Source organism: Montipora foliosa, chromosome 12, assembly GCF_036669935.1.
Source record: "Montipora foliosa isolate CH-2021 chromosome 12, ASM3666993v2, whole genome shotgun sequence".
NCBI lineage: Eukaryota > Metazoa > Cnidaria > Anthozoa > Scleractinia > Acroporidae > Montipora > Montipora foliosa.
In genome coordinates, this window is record NC_090880.1 from 18,704,816 (window position 1) to 18,724,815 (window position 20,000).

The 20,000-nt window shown below is 40.8% G+C and overlaps 1 protein-coding gene across 2 annotated transcripts in view; it reads left to right on the top strand.

The window, feature by feature from the left end:
* LOC137979044 (transport and Golgi organization protein 1 homolog) overlaps window positions 1-20,000 on the top strand; it is a 51,581-nt gene that overhangs the window by 11,368 nt on the left and 20,213 nt on the right. For both annotated transcript variants that reach the window (XM_068826206.1, XM_068826207.1), the window contains exons 4-11: window positions 4,499-6,347; window positions 7,333-7,584; window positions 8,248-8,462; window positions 9,119-9,226; window positions 16,720-16,762; window positions 16,895-17,004; window positions 18,212-18,289; window positions 19,491-19,601. In XM_068826206.1, the coding sequence (XP_068682307.1) occupies window positions 4,499-6,347; window positions 7,333-7,584; window positions 8,248-8,462; window positions 9,119-9,226; window positions 16,720-16,762; window positions 16,895-17,004; window positions 18,212-18,289; window positions 19,491-19,601 (2,766 nt within the window). The remainder of the gene's footprint in view (window positions 1-4,498; window positions 6,348-7,332; window positions 7,585-8,247; window positions 8,463-9,118; window positions 9,227-16,719; window positions 16,763-16,894; window positions 17,005-18,211; window positions 18,290-19,490; window positions 19,602-20,000) is intronic.

Below are 20,000 nucleotides of genomic sequence, written 5' to 3' on the forward strand. Positions count from 1 at the left end.
ACTAAAGTTGAAGCGTAAGCCTAACCGGCGAACAATAAATAATTAAGTGTTGCAAAGTTTTAACCCATCGACATCCAAACCGGCCGTAACTGGCCGCTCGCGACGACGCCTGAATTACTGTAACCGGCAACAAACAATCATGGCAGCTTGATCTTAGGCCTCCACTCACTCCCCCTTAGTGAATCTGTATTTTTTTGTTGTTATGGAGATTTGGGAGCATAATTGACCAATCATTTGTCGTCTTGTGAGCATACATGTAATTATTTTGACAGCTGATAAGAGACTCAACAAACGAGGTCTGGCCTTTTGTCCTTTCGATCGCGCGATCACATCAAATTACACGAAAACAATGGCTGATGCATGAGGTAATGCATCAAACGATGGGAATATCGCTACCTTGTTTAGGATTCGGAGGATAAAGGGAGCTTTTATGGTTTTCCTGTAAGAAGTGGGGATACTAGTGATAGCAATTTTGATTCAGATGGCTTTAAAAGTGGCGAAGAAGAGGGTGACAGCCAAGGCACGAATAATGACACCGTCCGATCCTGAAGGAAAAGCGCACTGAAAATTACCAGCTTGATAATATTCAAGTTCCAGATTTCGTGGAAGCCACTGGCGTTTACTTTGTTTTAGATAATCGTAATGAATTAGATATTTTTCTTAGTTTTCATAGGAGATGATCTATGGGAATTAATGGTAACCGGAAAGTAGTTATGGCCGTCAAAAGCTGTTGAATACCTCTGAGCGCACTGCTCGTTTTCACGAAGTAAGCTACGCAGAATTAAAGGCCTTCATAGGTTTTGACGAAATAACTAGAATGCGTAAAATCCAAAAACATTTATTCACTACAGTTGCTACAGTTGGGAGTCGCCTTGTGTTGTCGTGTTGCTGTAGGGAGATACCATGTTTCTAGTACATGCAATGCTCTTATAAGTCGACGAAATCGAGAGTAGCTGACGCCGTAAAAGCACAAAAACATGTCCTTGCAAATTGGTTTCGAGTGGTAATAAAATGAGCAACGAGGACTCCTTCTACATCCAATGAACTCGGCTCAGGTGAATGCCTGGATACAGGATAAAATCACAAGATCAAGCTCATCAGCACTCGACAATTCAAGGCAGTTGTTTAAATTAAACAACACTGTTTCTTTGGTAAACTGTAAGAAACATTGACCGTTCTTTGGACCAAGAGTACAACCACAGCTATCTCGCAGAAATTTCTTCACTTTTTCCACTACTTCCTCAAAATCTTCTCCTTCGTGTTCAATCTCGGCCATCACGTTGTGAATTAAAGCTTAACTCCGCACTTCCAACATATTTCTCAATGTTATGTTGTCATGGAAATGTTTCGTTTGACAAAAGGACTGGGAATTGAGACCATTTTATTTGCATACTGTGCTAACTGTGCTAGCGATCCCTTTTATTGGTTTTTCATAATAAAAAATCAGTGGGTGCAATGAAAACATTATTGTAGCACTGAAACAGCGAATGATTTTACGAGCGACTTCTTTACTCAAGCTCTGCTGGACTCATTACTGCGATTAATAAAAATTTATTTTTGTATTCAGGCGATAGCCACGCAACGAGATCACTATCGCACTTATTAACTTGCTCTTTCTATTTAAAGCGTTTACATGACTTGTAACTTCATGCTTTGTCTTTGCCCTCCTCCAGGGTTGTATATAAGAGCCGGCAGCCGGCGAAGTTCGCCGGCTACTTTCATTGTTTGAAGAGCCAAGACATGTAGAGGAGATGATGTTTATGAGGTCTAAACTACTTGGGCTCAATACAAATAAAATTTTTCAGTGCCTATCCTTTCTGAAAACACATAAAAGACTTCTGACTCAAGGGCAGTTTAAAAACGTTCTGCTTGAGACTTTCGTTTTGAAAAAATCTTGCTGCGGTGGCGGGAAAGTAGGAACAATATGATTTGTTGTCCGCCATATCGGATTTCGATATCTTTAAACAGCCACCGATTGTATTTTACCGGAAGGAAAAATCACCCAAGGACGTTTTAGTCCGCGCAAAACTTCCTTTAATCACACCGCAATCACAAAAAAACTTGTAAACAAAGAAACACTTTCAAAAGGTTTGTTCTCAATCCAGAAGGAAATTTACATATGATGTTCTGCTAGCAACACGCTCAGCCTACGTTCACGCATCTCTTACCACAACTCAACTGAGGAACAAAACTAGCCCCTGATCATTCACTAACCGCTCCTTCGTTTTCACTTCGAAACTTTCCGTAGATCATTTATAGCGAACGTAGAAGCTGAGGACTCGTAGACTTTATTTAAACACTTGAACGTAACGCTCCTCGGAGTTAAATCCTACTTGCCCGCGTAAGTGCTCGTCCTCTCGAGGGCATCTCTACGCTTCAACATGACAACGGATCTTTATCCAACGTCACTCTTGATCAACTCTCACTGCTTTACGGCACTCCTAAACTCTTCGGAAAAAAAACTACATCACTCTTAAACCGCTCGAGTGATTTTCAATTTTCGAAATTACTACAACCAAGTTCCGCAAGCATATTTTCCCGCTAATTACACAATGTAACGAATGTGTGTCATCTTCACACCTAAACAGGATCGAGACATCCTTTACGCCATTGGCCAATTAGTATCCTCCAATCAGCTTCTTTATTTAACAACCAATCAGAAGCCTTTGCTGGTCTAGTCCTTCAAAGTATGTGCCATGTTTACAAGTTGTCAAGTGGCAATATTTGCCAGGCTCGTTAGCTCCAGCAAAACCACCAAAAAGATACAAAAAATATCACTCAACTTTTTGTTTATAGGGTTGTATTATTGAAATGTCGCTTCGTCTTTCTTTGAGTAACATGGTTTTCATAGTATAATTGCAGCTTGATTGATCCCTCTAATGTTTGAGTTTCATGGCCCAAAATGCCAGGAAATGCATTTTCCGGTATTCAGTTTTCAAAAATTTTCCGGGGGAGCATGCCCCCGGATCCCCCTAGAAGCGATGGGCTAAAGCCCATCCTCTGGACCCACAACCGTCTACTTTGCAAAAACCTCCGGCTACTTAAACCTTAAAGAAAACCCTGTCCTCCTTTTGTTGCCAGGATTGATCTATTTTTGTCAGTTATTCCTCAAAGATAATTTTATATAACTTTTTAGGGTAGCAGTTCGTAGAACACATTCATAATCATCTCAATGCTTCATAAGAAAATACAATCTGGGGGCTGGGGTGGTGGAAGAAATCGCGGCAAGTGTTTGGCTTTTATTCAGTTTATTCTCACACTTGTCTTTTATGAAGATAATGCTGGCTAGTTTTCTTTCTGATGTTACTGGACAAAGAATAATATACGCAATTAAGAGGCAGCATCACATGACACAAATAAGTTGCTACGAGTGGTATTTGAGTCCTCCGATCCTCTGATCCAGTTACGGTCCTTCTAACGGCTAAATGAACTAACGAATGCTAAATTTTTCTAACGGTTGAAGGTAACCACTAATGCTTTATCCATACTACTAATGGTTTGGTGCAACAGTCTAACGGTTTGGTGAAACCATCTAACGGTTTGGTGACACCGTCTAACGTTGACTAATGGATTACTAACGGCTGACTGACGATGGCTAACGGCTAACTGACGCTTTCGGCCGTTAAACGTTAAAACGTTAGTGTACGTTTTCCTGTGTGAGGTCACAATTCGTATCTACATCCCTGCTGGGGACAAGTTGTTCATGCAATTGGATTAGAGCAGCACCTACTGCCTGCTGTAATAACAGTACACCCTTTGAAAAATAATGTGGCCTTTTGTTTGCCCTATGCTTTGATTGGCCTCTTTTCTATGATTTTGTGACAAGTGCCATCACCTTATTAGCCAATATCAGAAATACAGTGTACCAATGTTAGTCCCTCCAAAATTTTGCATAAGCACTGTTTTTATTTTCTCTTGAGACTTATAATGGTCCCAAGAGTAACTGGAAACAATGCTTACGCAATATTTTGGAGCGACAAACAAAGAGTATCATGGTATTTGTGATATTGGCTAGTACATTTCCCTTTTTCAAGGGACAGTTGCAGTTGGCAATAGCCATTTAAAACAAGTCTAATAACAGTTACTGTTGCATCACAAACATAAGAAAGAAGATTGTAGTTGCAATTTTGCTCATTTAAGCTGCTTTTTGGATGTTGCTTTATCAACAAGAGTTGAATCTACTCGCTAATGTTAGTCTGGTTTTGTGTGCAGCTCACCCAAGCATTAGTCTGCTCATTGAAAGTAAGATTGCAGCACAATATTGTGTGCTCCAACTACTCCTAAAGTGTGCTCCAAGATTATGATAATGTGCAGTCAAATGAATATTCTTTGCTAATGAAATCAGAGAGGTTACGGGTAGTGTGATTTCTAGTCTTCTACTCTTTGGAGATAGACAAATGAATTTGGTCTTGGTGCACCTTAAATGGCCTGCATATTAATTTTGCATGCCCAATCTTTTGGAAATGTGTTTTAATTTCAATTATCATTATTTTTTAAGAATCAAGAGGAAGCAATTGCAGACAGCAGTGATAATATCCCACAAGAAGATCAAGAGAATGGGATAGTCCTGCAGGATGGAAAAGAACAATTATTGGAATCAATTGTTCCAGAATTCACAGGTTCTACTTATTTGAAATCAGTTACCGAGGATTCTCAAACTGCAAAAACTTTCAATGGGAAAGGTGCAAATGAGAAAAGTATTTGGCCGGGGGTTGCCCCTGTTCCACATGTATCCTTTGTGAAGGATTCAGACTCGGCAGAAGCTGTGTTTAATAAAAAGGAAGTTAATATTAACATCAAAAATGATGATCAAAGAGATGATCAAAATGAGCTTAGAGACTCAAAAGAAAAAGAATTTGGTCAGATGGAAACTCTGACAAAGACGGAGTTATCAGATGAAGATTTGGAACACCTTCGGGTGAAAAGAAAGGGCTTGATGAAGGAAGAGGATGACTCCACTGAGAATTTAGATAAAGATCCTGTCACTGAGGAGGAGAGCAAACGTGCACCATCTAAACAGGAAGGGGGAGATAAATTTAGAACTGTAGAAGTGGAGAAAAACCTTGTAGAGGTTAATGAGGATCGTGATTTGTGGAAAGGCACAGGTCAAAATGGAAAGGGTGTGACAACCTCAGATGAGGAAAGGGATGACGAGGAGGAGGCCAGAGGGTCAGATAAAGTGGAAAAGGAATGGGATAACAAAGAAGAAAGGCCTGTTATTGACAATCAAGGGGAAAGCCTTGAACAAAGTACAGTTACTGAAACTGAAATAGAGAAAACAGATCTTGGCTCTGACGCCAAGAAAGAGGCTGATGATGCCATGCAAAAGCAAGATCAGAGGGAACAACTGGGTAAAGGGGCCGATTTAGAACCACATCAGGTTTCAAAGGAAGTAACATTGGAAGATGTACCTAATGTGGAGAAGGTAGCTAGTGGTAGCAAAGCTGGAAAAGAAGTAGAATTAGATCAGGAGAAGATGAGTGATAGCAAAGATGAAGAGAAAAAGGCCAGTCATAATAATGAATACGTAGAAGAGAAAAATGAAATGAAAATAGCAGATGATGAAAAACCAGTTCATAGAGGGATAAACGAAGTGAAAGAGCAAGAAGAATTGAGAGCTTTGGAACAAGAACGGTTGAGAAAGCAGGAAGAAGAAGAAGAAGAAGAAGAATTACTGAAGGAAAAGGTGAGAATGGCTACAGAAAGGAAGGAAGAGGAAGAGAACAGGCGGCGAAGGTTGGAAACCTTGAGAAAACAACTGGAGGAGATTGAGGGAGCCAACGATGAAAGGAAGGAGACAACAAAACAGCACAGTGAGGCAGAGTCACCTATGAGACAACAAGATAAAATAGGGAGAAAGGTAGTAGTGGCACACGAGGAGAAGAATTTTGATAAGATGAAAAAAGAGTGGGTGAGAGTTAAACAGAATGGTAAAGATCCTGGTGTTACAAGGATGAGAAAGGCTGAGAAGTTGCCTGTGAAACCAATTGTGAAGCCGCCAGATAAGTTAAACCAGGAGCAACAGAATGGACAAAGGGTGCTTCACAACAGGAAGCAAGGATTCAATCATAAGCAGGAAGTGGAGAGAATTGAACAAGAGGGGACTGAAGATTGGAAGATAAAGGGAGCAAGACTGGATGAACGGGAAGCCGCCCTGAAAAGAAAATTAGAGCAACTCGCAGAGGAGCGAAAGAAATTTGAGAAACTGGCTGAAGAGTACAAGATCAGCAAACCCACTGAACGACCAAAGGTACGCAGAGGAGGAGAGCACGCAACACAAAAGCTTGTGAAAGAAAGGCCAAAAACAACCTCTAAGGAGCAGGAAGTTCCAGCCAAAGTTGAGCAAGGTTTGTTCCTTGAACACTTAATACATGTAAAAATTTTAACGAGGAATCGGTTCAACTGTGTTGCTCTTTTGAGGCCAATAATAATAATAATATTATTATTGGTTTAAGTGTTATTTCATTAATTTTTTTTCCAAAAAGATAGATGAGTTAACCATTCTGATATTCATTAAAATAATCAATTTTTGAGTGTTTGCCCATCCAAATTACATGTATACAATGTGTGTATGCTCGAAATTATTGTTTTTCAATCTCTTCCTGACCAAAATTCAGTACCTAATGGTAACTATTACAAAATTTTTTAATTTTATTGATTCTGCGCATGTTTATTTATTGCCTAATTGGCACGCGATCATGTGGGTGTCCAATTACAGGTATCCAATTTGAACAAATTGAGCGTCATGCACTTGGATGAGGTCTTTCTTGCTGTTTTCCTACTGTTTGCAAAACAGACTGAATAAAATTATAATTTTAACTTTTTCACACAAAAGGGTATTCAAAGACTTTTCATCCTTGACTTTTGTTTTGCATTTTGTTATAGTTATGATTAATTCATAATAGGAATTTGTGTCGTACAATTCAGCAGTAATCATGTTTGTAATTTCAAATCACGCTGTGCGCTGTGTACTCTGCTGATTTTGAAAACACTCATTACTCCCTGAATTGTACGACACTCAGTTCTATAATTACTATAATTACAGCTGTACTTATAAACCCAGTTGATACAAAATGTTTTACTGAACAGATTTACTTCTCCCTCCTCCCCTCGCAGTACCCTAAGCATAGAAAATCAACCCTTTTTCTTATTATTAAATTACATGACTGTATGACAAGGACAAAATTATTGTGCAATATCTCAAATTGCTTTACATAAGTACTTATTATTTACTTGCATTGTCCCCAGTTGGCTGCCTGTATGTAAAATTAATGTTGTTTCTTCCAAAATAATCTTTTCACAACCATAGTCAATGTCCTGCTCATTTTATAGCCTCCATCATGCTTCCAGCCTCTGAGACCAGCATTGTTAGCAGTTGGACTCCAACTCCTCCTGCTAAGAACATTGTTCCTACAAAAACCAACTCTCCAGTAACCTCGACAAGTTCCACGACCAAGGCAATTCCAGATATTGTGTTTCTCACGGAAGATATGATACAACCATCTGCCTCTTCAACTGGTTCTTTCTCAAATACAGTCACGGGAACACCAATGATTCCTATGCCCAAGTCTGACCGCTCTGAAGGTCTGTAATCAGTCTGTAATCTTGGTTTGGCTCTATTTTACGAGTTTTATTGTTTTGTTAGTTTATTTTAAGATTTTGTGTTATGCTTTTATGGCATGATGGCATCCCCTAGCATTAGAATTCTGATTGACGCATGAAACCTGGTTTATACTAACTATGATTGTGCCAAGAGTTGCCAATCTGAAAAATTATTATTTGTGGTGGGAAGGGAACTTCCAAGTATTTAAATCTTTTACATACATGAAAGTTTACAGTAAAACGGTATATTTTGGTCTTGTCTGATATGTCATTGGGTATGGCCGACTCAATGCTACCTGACTCCTGATTAATTGGCTGTTCACTATTTCAAATCCAACACACCATCGTCAAGTAATAATGATATTCATTAAATATTAATTAATGTCTGTTGCATTGCCAGGGCTGCGTTACTTTACATTTACAATCAAACAACCTCCATTTGGGTAAACTGAGTACATGACATCTAGCTCTTTTGTGACTTTAATAACAGGCCTCAATTTTAAATACAGTGTAGGCTCTTTGGGTAAAATTGAAATACCTGTAACTCATTCTTTGTCTTTAAGTTTTAAGTATGAGTACTTAAACCCCCCCCCCCCCCCCCCCTTCCCCCAACCGTAGTCTGACATTCCTCACTTGATTTTTCAGGTGCAGAAGTAAGTAAACCTCCCAAGATAATTTTTGACGCAACTCTCCCTCTAGAGAACACCACTGAAAGGAAATCTACTAGTTTCTCTGCTTATGCTGTGTTCATGGAAGCTTTTCGGAATTTCCATGCTGTATCCTTGGACGTTTTGCTCTCATACTGGCCGACGGTGAGACACAGAACAAGAGATGTGTTAGCCAATGTTGGACTTGCCGCAGTAAGTGTCAAAAGAACAAAACACAATATTTGGCTTCTTTGTCCTACAGCCCTGAAATCATTTTGCCTTAAAACTAAGAGAGTATGGGCCAGTTACATGTACTTATTATAGAGTTTAGCCAGTGGCTAACAAATCATTTTTTCAAGTCAAGTCCTACTGTGTAGACTAGTCTGCTAGCAACCTTTGTGGCATGATTATAGTGCTGTAGCAAGAATCTCTTCACAGGAAGGGGTTCCTCTCCACTAACTGAAGTACATGTAATAGTCTCTAGCAAAGTAGGTAATTGGGGTGGAGGGGGAGGGGGAGGGGGGGGGGGATTGTGTGTTTGGATAGTAAGTTGAGGGAAACTCTTTGCCAAAAGTTGGGGTTAGTCTGTGGAATTAGAAACCTTAATTTCGAAAACAGCCCTATAATACAAGAAACTTAAATTAAGTAGTATGGTTAAAAACATTAATTTTGAGCATGAAAATTTTCCTTTTTTAAAAAAAACTGCTTTGGAGACAGAACAAAAAGTACGTTTGGAATAATAAATAGGAAAAAAAACTCTACACTATAATCTTCGTCCTTAAAAGATATGGAAAGGGCAGCGCTTCATTTGCTCTGACAAAGGGCTAGCATGCAAATTGTTGAGAATGATTTTAATTTCTCTTCATTAGATGTTTGATCAGCTCTGTGATGACCTGGCATTTGTCCATCCTGCTGTCCTCTTTGCCACATTTTTCTTTGGAACTCTGGGAATCTTTTATTTTATGTGGTCTGTTACTGTAAGTACCACATACATGTATTAATTTGACTTCTGTAGAGAAAAAAGGGAGTGGTGCCATCAACACATCACCAGTGTGTGAAATGTACATTTTATACTTACCCTAAAACATGGGAGGGAGGGAGGGAGGAAAAAGCATGCCGGTAAGCAACAAGGTGACTGAAGCCAAAGCACATGGCAATGCCCCTGCAAACCTCCCTGGAGTGCCCCAAATATCTCAGGAGAAACCGCTGCATTGGCTTGGTGTTAACGTTACCTTAATGATATTTAGCCTCATTTAAAGTCCCAAGAATTTTGTCCATGATGGTACTGTAGTAAAACTGGGGGATGAAGCCAAAATTAATGTCAGGAATTCAAAAACCTTGCGATGTAGGACCCGAGACTGCACTAATGTGAATCCTACTGTAATGGGGACGATAATTTATTGCATTTAATTCATTAACATGTACATAGTATTGTACCTGTGGAGTGGAAAGAGTGTCAGACCTCATGTACATGATTTATTTGCAAGGCATGCATCCAGTCAATCATCATTGTAGGGCCTGTAGTTCCCGGTGTTGTGGTCTGTCTTCTGTGATGTATCATGGTTGGGAGGGTAGATGCTCGGAGATATTAGCTACACCAAGCTACTCTAAAAATCCGAGGGTAAATAAAGACATATGATATGATATGATGATATTACAAGACAAGTACTTTATGTTAAATGCTTGAAATAAAAATGGGAAATACAATCATGTAAATTAAATTTATCAATGGTAACTCCTTAAATGCCATCAACAGTAGTTTATCCTATGGCCATCTTGTAATATTACTGGTATTACTAAAAAGTTAGGGTTAAGATAAGTTTAATACAGTGTAAATGAAACAAGCTGTGTGAAATTAGAAACCTTAATTTCAAAAACAGCCACATAATACAAGAAACTTAAATTAAGTAGCATGGGTAACAAATATTTGAACATGAAAAATGTTCCTTCTTTAAAAAAACTGCTTTGGAGACAGAAAAAAATAGACTCATTTGTGACTTTGCTGGGGAGCCCACCCATGTCAAAACAACACTCTTGTCTAATTCACTCTTGACTATGTACATTGATCTACAGTTGTATGTGGATCTGTGTGCATCAAAATGTTGAACATTTCCAAATGCCAACAAACAAAGATAGAATATCTCCCAAGTCATTGTTAATCAGTGTCCAACTGGGAAAAGACACAATTTCAAGCGAATAGTCAATTTGGAAATAACTTGTCACTTTTTCTATAAAAATGTAATGGCACTTTGAATACCATTACCGGTATATCTGTTAAGAAACGGTCCAGATAAGAACGATAGCAACAACGGCAACGAACATGTTGGATGTCGGAAACTGCAAGAATTCATTTAATTACAGTACCTTGATGATTGACGATAATTTAACACCACCTAAGAATTGCGTGATTGTTTGATAATGTACTTTGCCCGCTCAGTTTTCCCTGAGCTAACACTTTTGAGTTGAGTCGAGTGTTGTAGATTGTAATGCAGAAGAATTAAATTGTGAGTATACAGGAAACGTTTCTCGTTGTGCGTTTTCGACAAAGTGGCACCTCCGACGGGACGTTGTTAAGCAACATGGAGACACAAATTGCGGATTTGAACGGGAAAATAAAAACACTTAGCTTTCGAGTGAAAAAGACAGACGAGGTACTAACGAAGGATGACCTAAAAGCTTCAGAAAGAGACAGAACCTCGCTAGAGACTATGGTAACAGCAGTGAACACGTTAAAGGAATCAATAGAGGAGAAAAAGTTCGTAAATGGCGAGGATGAAGAGTCAGTTCGAGAATGGGCTAGCGGAATTGAAGAAGTTGTGAATCAAGCGGATGAATGTATGCGTGAATTGACACGCCAGATTGAGCAGATCGACCGCAATTTGAAGCACGCAACTGCTCTTTACGAGCACAAACGAGAAATCGAATTGGAGAGAAAGAAACTGAGACAGAAGCAAGAAGCTGTTGAGCGTGCACATGCAGAGGAGTTAGAATTTGAAAAGAAAAAATTGGAGTTGAAACAAGCTCAAACAGAGCCACCGGAAATCATAGCGATGGCTAGTAACGCGGTAAAAATGCCGAAGCTAGTAGTCACAAAGTTTGATGGCACACCACAAGACTGGGTGCGGTTTTGGGGACAGTTCGAAACACAAATTGACAAGTCCTCTACCCCTGAAGTTACTAAATTCTCATACTTGAAAGAATTGGTGGATTTGAAGGTGAGAAACCTTCCGTTTACCCCCGAAGGTTATAATAAGGCTAAAGATCTACTCGCAAGACGATATGGAAAAACGAGCGAAGTTGTGGGAACCTACGTAAGGAATATACTAGAACTCCCTACTGTCAGAGAAAGGGATTTCAAGAAGATTCATGAATTTTACGAGATACTAATTTTCAATGTTGAGTCGCTGCAAACAATGCAGAGCATAAACAAACTGGACGCCGCTGTACGTTTCACATTTGACAAGCTAGATGTAATTAAGAACGAGCTGGCCATGATCGATGAAAACTGGAGCGAATGGACATTCTTGCAATTTCTTGAGGCGCTTGAGAAATGGACAATTAACAATCCAGTTCAAGGAGTCGAAAGTTCAAAGCCGAAGACTGTGACAACTGTCAATCGAAGAGAGAAATTGAGGGCGCTCTACGCAAAACGTGATGACAGAAATCAACAAGCGAACATCCGAGGCTGTCTATTTTGCCAGAGTCCAGATCACAAGGCTGTTAACTGTGACAAGGTTGTGAGTGTTGAAGCGAGGAAAAAGGTTTTCCTAGAGAAACATATGTGTTTCAATTGTTCAGGAATTGGGCACCGAGCAGGAGAGTGCAAAAGCAAGTCCACTTGTCAAGTATGTCACGCAAGGCATAGTACATCATTGTGCGATAACATCCAATTTCAAGCTCAGACACGTGAGCCAGGGATGACAGCGAATCACATCGGCAACTCGGCCGTCATTCATCCTGTGGTGGTAGTCACGATTAATGGATACAAATTTAGAGCCCTGTTGGACAGTGGAGCAAGTCATTCGTACGCCTCTGCTACTGCAATCGACTTGATTAATGCAAGTTTAAAATCGACCGGTTTGAGACAAATAGCGATGCTGACTGGCGTCACAACAAGAACTATGCAAGTTTTTGGAGTGGTTATCAGCTCAGTTACTAGTGATTTTGAGCTCGAAGTGGACATCACCAAAGTCAACAAGAGAGAGTTGCTGATTTTAGAAAACCCTCGTTACAACCAGCTGATAGAAGGGAACTCTCACCTCAAGGGAGTACGCATGGATGATGTCGACGACAAAGCTAAGCTGCCTGTACATCTCATACTGGGCGCGAACAAATTTGCGAAAATTCGGACAGGAGAACGTTTGCGTGTGGGTCGTCGTGGGGACCCAGTAGCGGAGTATACCCGTTTTGGGTGGACAATCATGTCGCCTGGCGCAGACCAAGATTTAACACCTGTTTATATGGCGGTGAATTCGAACTGTGACTTCGAGAGATTGTGTGCGCTTGATGTTCTTGGCCTAGCAGATACGCCAGCCGGGGACCAGTTTGATGTCTACAATGAGTTTAAAGAGCAACTGACGCGATCACCTGAAGGTTGGTACGAGACGAGCCTGCCTTGGAAAGGGAATTGTCCTGCCCTACCAAATAACCGTGACGGAAGTATGCGACGACTAAGTTCCCTCTTGCGGAAATTACGCCGAAAGAACATGTTGGACGACTATGATGACGTCATAAGAGAACAGTTGGCGGAAGGCGTAGTAGAACGGGCACCTGCCGAAGTCTCCGGGAGAGAGTTCTATTTGCCACATCGTGCGGTTGTTCGTGAGGGTGCGGAAACAACAAAGCTTCAAGTCGTGTATGATGCGTCTGCGAGAGCTCACGAAATGGCCCCATCACTAAATGAGTGCCTACATGCTGGCCTGCCTCTACAGAACAAGCTGTGGAGCGTTCTCACTTGTTGCCGCTTCCACCCTGTGTTGGTTGCTGGAGATCTTCGCCGTGCGTTCCTACAAGTGCGAATTCGTGAAAGTGACCGAGATGCCTTGCGCTTTCACTGGATCGTAGACAAGACTAAGCAGTTGAAACGAGAAGCAATTGAGATCTTTAATGACGCCAAGTTCGAGCTACACAAGTGGCACTCTAACAAGGAGGAGCTAGAAACTGATTGTGAAAATTACGAGAGGTCATTCGCCAAAGAACAGCTCAACAATGTGTCAAAGCCAGAAGGGATCAAACTACTTGGTGTTAGTTGGGACAAGGTCCAGGACACCCTTCACGTTGACTTTCCAAGTCCACCAGCCGAACTGACGAAGCGAGGGATCCTTACCAACTTAGCAAAAGTGTACGATCTGCTGGGTTTAGCATCACCAGTTTTGCTGGAGGGCAAACTGCTATACCGGGAAACCTGCGTACAAAAGAGCGCGTGGGATAGCCCGTTACCGGAAGACTTAGCGGTACAGTGGAGGAAGTGGGAACAGAACATTCCGGGTGTCGTTACAGTACAACGCTGCGTTCCTCTTCACCAAGAAGAAATTCAAGAGATACAATTACACGCATTCAGCGACGCTAGCGGTCGAGGAGTATGTGCTGCAGTCTATGCAGTGGTGACTCAAGCATCGGGAGCGTCACAAGGATTAATCACCGCAAAGGCTCGGCTTGCCAAACAAGGGCTGACCATTCCCCGACTGGAACTCGTGTCAGGTCATATGGCCGTCAATCTGGCCAACAACGTGCGACAAGCATTGGAGGGATTCCCACTAGCAGCTGATACCCACTGTTGGTTGGACAGTTCCGTCGCCCTTCACTGGATCAGTGATCACGGAGACTACCGCCAATTCGTCGCGAATCGTGTGAGGAAGATTCAAAGCCACCGGAACGTTTTACGGCATCACGTCCCGACAGTCCATAACCCTGCTGATCTGGGAAGTCGTGGTGGTAGTGTGAGTGGAGCAGAAATTTGGTGGAAAGGGCCTTCGTGGCTGGGAGACCCCGCCAAGTGGCCAGCTGAGATTGTAACAGAGCCAAGCCCCGAAAGTAGAGCAGAGAGACAGGTTCAAAAAGATCTTGTCGCGGTTGGTGTCGAAGGGAGAAACAAATTGGATGACCTTCTCGAGAAGTTCAGCCTTCGTAATGCTATGAGAATTGGTGCTTGGATCTCGCGATTCTTGCGCAATTGTTGTCGTCCTTCCAACAAGATCCGTGGACCTCTGACAACGGCAGAGCTAGCTGAGCATGAGTTGTTCTCGATCAAGAGAACGCAGAAAGAGGGAATGAGCAATACAAATTTTATCGCGGATCAAGAACAGCTCAACCTACAACAAAACAAACATGGTTTGTTGGAATGCCGAGGTCGTGTACAGGGAGATTATCCCATCTACCTGCCAGATTCAGTCCTTTTTACAGCTAAGATGGTCCAGCATGCCCACGTGACTACACTCCATGGGGGAGTTTCTTTTGACGATGACGAAAGTGGGAGAAAAATACTGGGTACCCCGACTGCGGAAGTTAGTCAAGAAAACCGGAAGAATTGCAGTGGTTGCAAACGCTTTCAAGCAGTAGCCTTGAAGAATCCACCCACGGCACCGCTGCCTAGCGAGAGAACAGAAGGAACCACACCTTTCAATGTGATAGGTGTTGATTTCGCGGGTCCTGTGAAGTACCGCAGCAAGCGCAAGGAAGAACGTAAAGCGTACGTGATCTTGTATTCGTGTAGCCTTACTCGTGGAGTGTTCTTAGAGTTATTGCCAAGTTTGGAGACTACCGATTTCATCCAAAGTTTAAAGCGCTTTATTGCCAGGAGAGGACATCCATCGAAAGTCTATTCAGACAATGGTAAAACCTTTGTCGCCGCTGCCAAGTGGGTAAAGAAGGTGCGGAGAGATGAAAGATTCCATTCCTTCCTGAGCGAGCATTCCATCCAGTGGCAGTTCAACCTCAGCCGAGCACCATTGTGGGGTGGACAGTTTGAGCGTCTCATTGGATTGATGAAGTCCATGTTCTACAAAACAGTTGGCCAAGGTCTGCTTACCTGGGAAGAACTGAGTGAAGTCATCCTGGACATTGAAGTTGCGATGAACAACCGCCTGTTGTGTTACGTGGAAGACGACGTGCAACTTCCGACATTAACACCGAATGTTTTCCTGATGTTAAACTCCAGTGTTCTGCCCGAGTTGCAACCCTATCACATAGAAGAAAGAGATTTAAGGAAACGCGCCAAGTTCCTGATGAAAACGAAAGATGTGATGTGGCGTAGGTGGACGACCGAATACTTGAGCGCGCTGCGTGAGCGTCACCGGCTCAGACGCGGAAAGAAAGGAAAAGAGAATTCTCTAGCTGTTGGAGATTCTCTAGCTGGCCGCTGGGGATTGTGGAGCAATGATTGCTGGAAGAGATGGAGTAGTGCGTGGTGCTAAGTTACGGGTCGGACGGTCACACGTCGAGCGTCCTGTGCAGCTGTTGTACCCGTTAGAGCTGTCCTGTGATGAAGACGACAATCAAGAAACAGCTATGACTCTCAACCCAGACGCACCAATGTTCAGACCCAGGCGTGGTGCTGCTGCAGCCACGGAACTCCGAGTGAAAGATATCGTTCAAGCAGAACTGAACTGAACATTATTTTAGGCCGAAGCATTTATAGTCAATTTTACTCGTTAAGAATTTCTCGTGACTCTTTGTTTGTTAAGACGTAGCCGTTACCTTCTTGAGCATATGTCTCGTTACCTACGCACGAGTCATATGGGGGAGTGTGTCGGAAACTGCAAGAATTCATAATTTTAATTACCTTGATGATTGACAATAATTTAACACCACCTAAGAATTGCGTGATTGTTTGATAATGTACTTTGCCCGATCAGTTTTCCCTCAGCGAATTGTCGAGTTGAGTCGAGTGTTGTAGATTGTAATGCAGAAGAATTAAATTGTGAGTATACAGGAAACGTTTCTCGTTGTGCGTTTTCGACATTGGAATTCAATTGGTATGCAAAAAGGTGATAACTTTTCTATTGTCTGTACTTACTTCTGATTGGCTTAAACAGCAAAAGTTAACAAAACTTCATAAAAGCAGTATTATATTCATCCTTACTTTCCAACCATCTTCCATCTTTCATCTGGTCTCAGTTTAAATGAATTCCACAGAAATCGTATGTGGGAAACATGTAAAATTGTAAACGTTTCTTGGCTTTTGTTTTCAACTCTTGTGATTGATCAAAATCTTTTAACACAAAAAAACACCCTTTCAAAGTGGGCTGTAAATGAATTTTATTGCGTTAACGGCTTTCCTGTAGGTTTATGCATTCTCTGTGTAAAAATGATAACATTCCTATGTGGGGAAAGCCCCGTTGCCGCATAACAAAGGACATTGCTTTCCATCTTACACAGATCATTACTTAAACTAGTTTAGTAGTAGATTTAAAAGTAAAAGGTATTTTTGTAAAATAAACAAACAAAGACACTGTCTGTTTTATGGTTACAGTTCGGAAGAACACGACACGGATCTGAGGGACCTCATCTTCGTGGTAAGTGACTGATCAAATCATTCACCAAGATATGTGAAATGTAATTATTGCAGTATAAACAAACAACTCTTTGTATTATCATTTTTTTTGTACATTTTACACTAATTAAAAGACATTATTTTAATCTTTTAGATGTAATGAGGAGTCAGAATGCGAGAATTAAGATCTTGGAGGAGGAAGTGAAGACATCAGCTGCTAAAGAAGATGACGCCAGGCGGATACGTGATTGTGCCGAGAAAGAGGTATAAAATAGACTGCTAGTACAAAATGTAGTCCCATCTAATCCCATCTAATACCGTAAACGTCCATGTATAAGCCGCAACCGTAGATAAGCCGCACCCTGAATTTAGAAGCGCAGATTTTGGAAAAAAATGTAATACAATAGAGTTTGAAGTTCGAGTAACATTCTATTGCTATAAACCAACAAGGACAAACAATCAAGGCTTCACCATAAAGTTAAAAATATTCCTTCGATATTGAAACAAAACGAACGAGTGCTTAGTAGCCAAGCTTTAAATGTGGGGAGGAGTCTGGGCCAGGGCCTGGGTATCATGGCCACTTCTATAAAGATGTACCCGCAATAGGCGAAAAAATTTATGCAGAACAGGAGCTTGATAATGCAGTCGACAAATTTGTCGAGAAGGTGGTCAATGGCAATGAAACAGTCGGCCATTTACCTCACGAGTACTCGTGAATTTTGTGGTATTTTATCGCACTTGGTGGAAAGATATGCGTGGAAGTGACTGGCCGAAGACGTAACTGTAAACAGCTGTGCGGAGGAATGGAGATTCCTTGTAGGTTGGTGTTAACTTGTTCGAGTAAAGCGAAAATTAATCGCTTGAAAGAACTCTTGGAGAGCAAGATTCGCAGACAAACACTCGAAGACACAAACGGCTCCTTTAGGAGCCACCACTCATTAAAAAGTCAATGAACAACAGCAACATGCTCTCAGTTTCTTTTATGTTTCTTTACTGAGATCTTAAGAAGTTGTATGAATATTAATTAGGTTTTTTAAAACTCCAAACACAGATGTATCCATGGATAAGCCGCACCCTTGATTTTTGCCTTCAATTTTGTGAAAAAAAGTGTGGCTTATACATGGACGTTTACGGTAATAATAATAATAATAATAATAAATAATCATAATAGTAATAATAATAACAATAATAATAATAATTTGCAGACAAGAGTGATAGCGAGGGAACGGGTTGAGGAAAATCTAATTTGCAGGCATAATTATTAGAATGTGCAACAAACCTACAAATACATGTACACATGTACAGTTTACCTCCCTTCTGTTGATTTCAGAGATTTTCAGTTTACATTGGCCAGCTACTGTGCAAACAAAAATGTAGTCGATGCATACTTACATGTATGTGAAGAAAACATAGTTTGATACAGTACATGTCTTAGTGTACCTTCCATGGTTTTTTTGTTTTGTTTTTTCAGATGCTTAGTTACAAAGATCAGCTAGAAGAAGGCAAACTGGTGCTAACAAGGATGCAAAGGAAGCTTGACAAGTCACAGGTCAGTAAACAGCAGCAATGTCTGACACAGGTCACAAAATGGCAAAGGAAAAATATAAATTCTTGAAGGGCACAACATTTAAGAGATAATTGAGATTTAATATTTGCATGAAAGACAGACAGACAGGTGCAGTGTACTATACCAAAAGTGAGGAGTGCTCATACCACTTATCTCCACAGTCAACTCCACAGTGCTTGCAAAAGTCCCAATGGATACCTTTGGCCATGTTGTCATGACGCCACTTGTATTCCATTGAGGCTAGCTTTGGACATTCACTTAGTATGTGACGTATGGTCTCATCATATTTCTTGCATAATCTGCACAAAGGATCCTTCTGGGTCTTGTCTATCTTCGCCTGGATAGCATGCTTGGAGTGACTGGCTCTGTGCAGCCATAGTAAGTCCCTCAGTACTTTTCTTCAGGTGACACTTCTCCAGCCAACCTCAATTCTTGTCACTTGCTACTCCTTCCATCTCTCTAAAGAATCATTGTCCATGTAACTGTTTCTCTTTTACCTCGTTCATCCTTTCTTCATGTCTACTCTTCCTGAAATCTTTGTTAGTTTCCTGGGGGCTCATGGAATCTCCCTGGGCTGCTGTAAGCAGCATCTCATTGCTTTGCGCAATGTAACTGGAGAACCCAGTTACAGCTTGATCTATGTACGCAGTCCTCCACAGAGATTAGCCCTCATTCACCATTCTTTCTAGATATATGTAGTCTTGCCACACCATCATCATCATCATCATTATTATTATTATTATTATTTTTTATTTTTTATTTTTTATTTTTTTTATTTTTTTTTTTGTGGCAAAACTTAAAACCAGATAATTATTGTTTACATGCTGACATTTTGTTAGTTAAAAGCACCTACTGGTACATGTATACTACGGTACATGTATATGGCTGCACGTCAAGGCAGCTATTTGAAGCCAGCTTAGAACGTACATGTACACTTGGATTAGTCTGCTGAAAACCTCCAAATTGTCATGGTAGTCTTGCTTTTCAAGGCAGCCTGTTTGTGGGGGAAAATAAAGAAGTGACAGCCATATTGCCATATTTTGTATCCACATACAGCTGTACTCTGTAATGATTCTCCAGGATTTAAGCCCTGTCGTTATTAAAGTGTTTCAGCCATTGGTTAGCTGTAATTCTGCTTTCACTTATTTTAATAGTGTTATTATTTTATCTTTATTGTTTACAGAAAAAATATGAAGAGGTTAATGAGTATCTGGAAAAAGTGACAAAGACAGCTGAGGAATCCAAAGCAGAAATTCAGGAAAGAAATGGGAGAATTGCTGAATGTGAAAATCAGGTAACAAAACGGCCACTGAAATTATCCATAGAGTTGACCAGTCGGAAAAAAAAAGTTAACCATGTGATTTGTTAGCGCCAAGCTCTGATAGGAAATGAAAGGACACTCTTTTACGCATTTTTGAACTGAAGGAGTTGTGTTGGCTCATCAGTCCAATTTACAGTGGGCGACATGTAATTTTAATGATATTTTTAAAACTATTAATGGTTTGAAAATTTGGAAATGTTGGCAAGGTAGTCGAAAGAGACAAACCATTTTTTCTTTCCTGAAAAGTGTTTGATTTTGTAAAGCACTTTATGAGTCAGTAGTTGTATGGGGGAGTTGGAATTCTTGTGTATCTTTGATTTTTTTTCTCTTGAAAATCGCCAGGAAAAACAGTTGTTGTAATTATTTTTTATC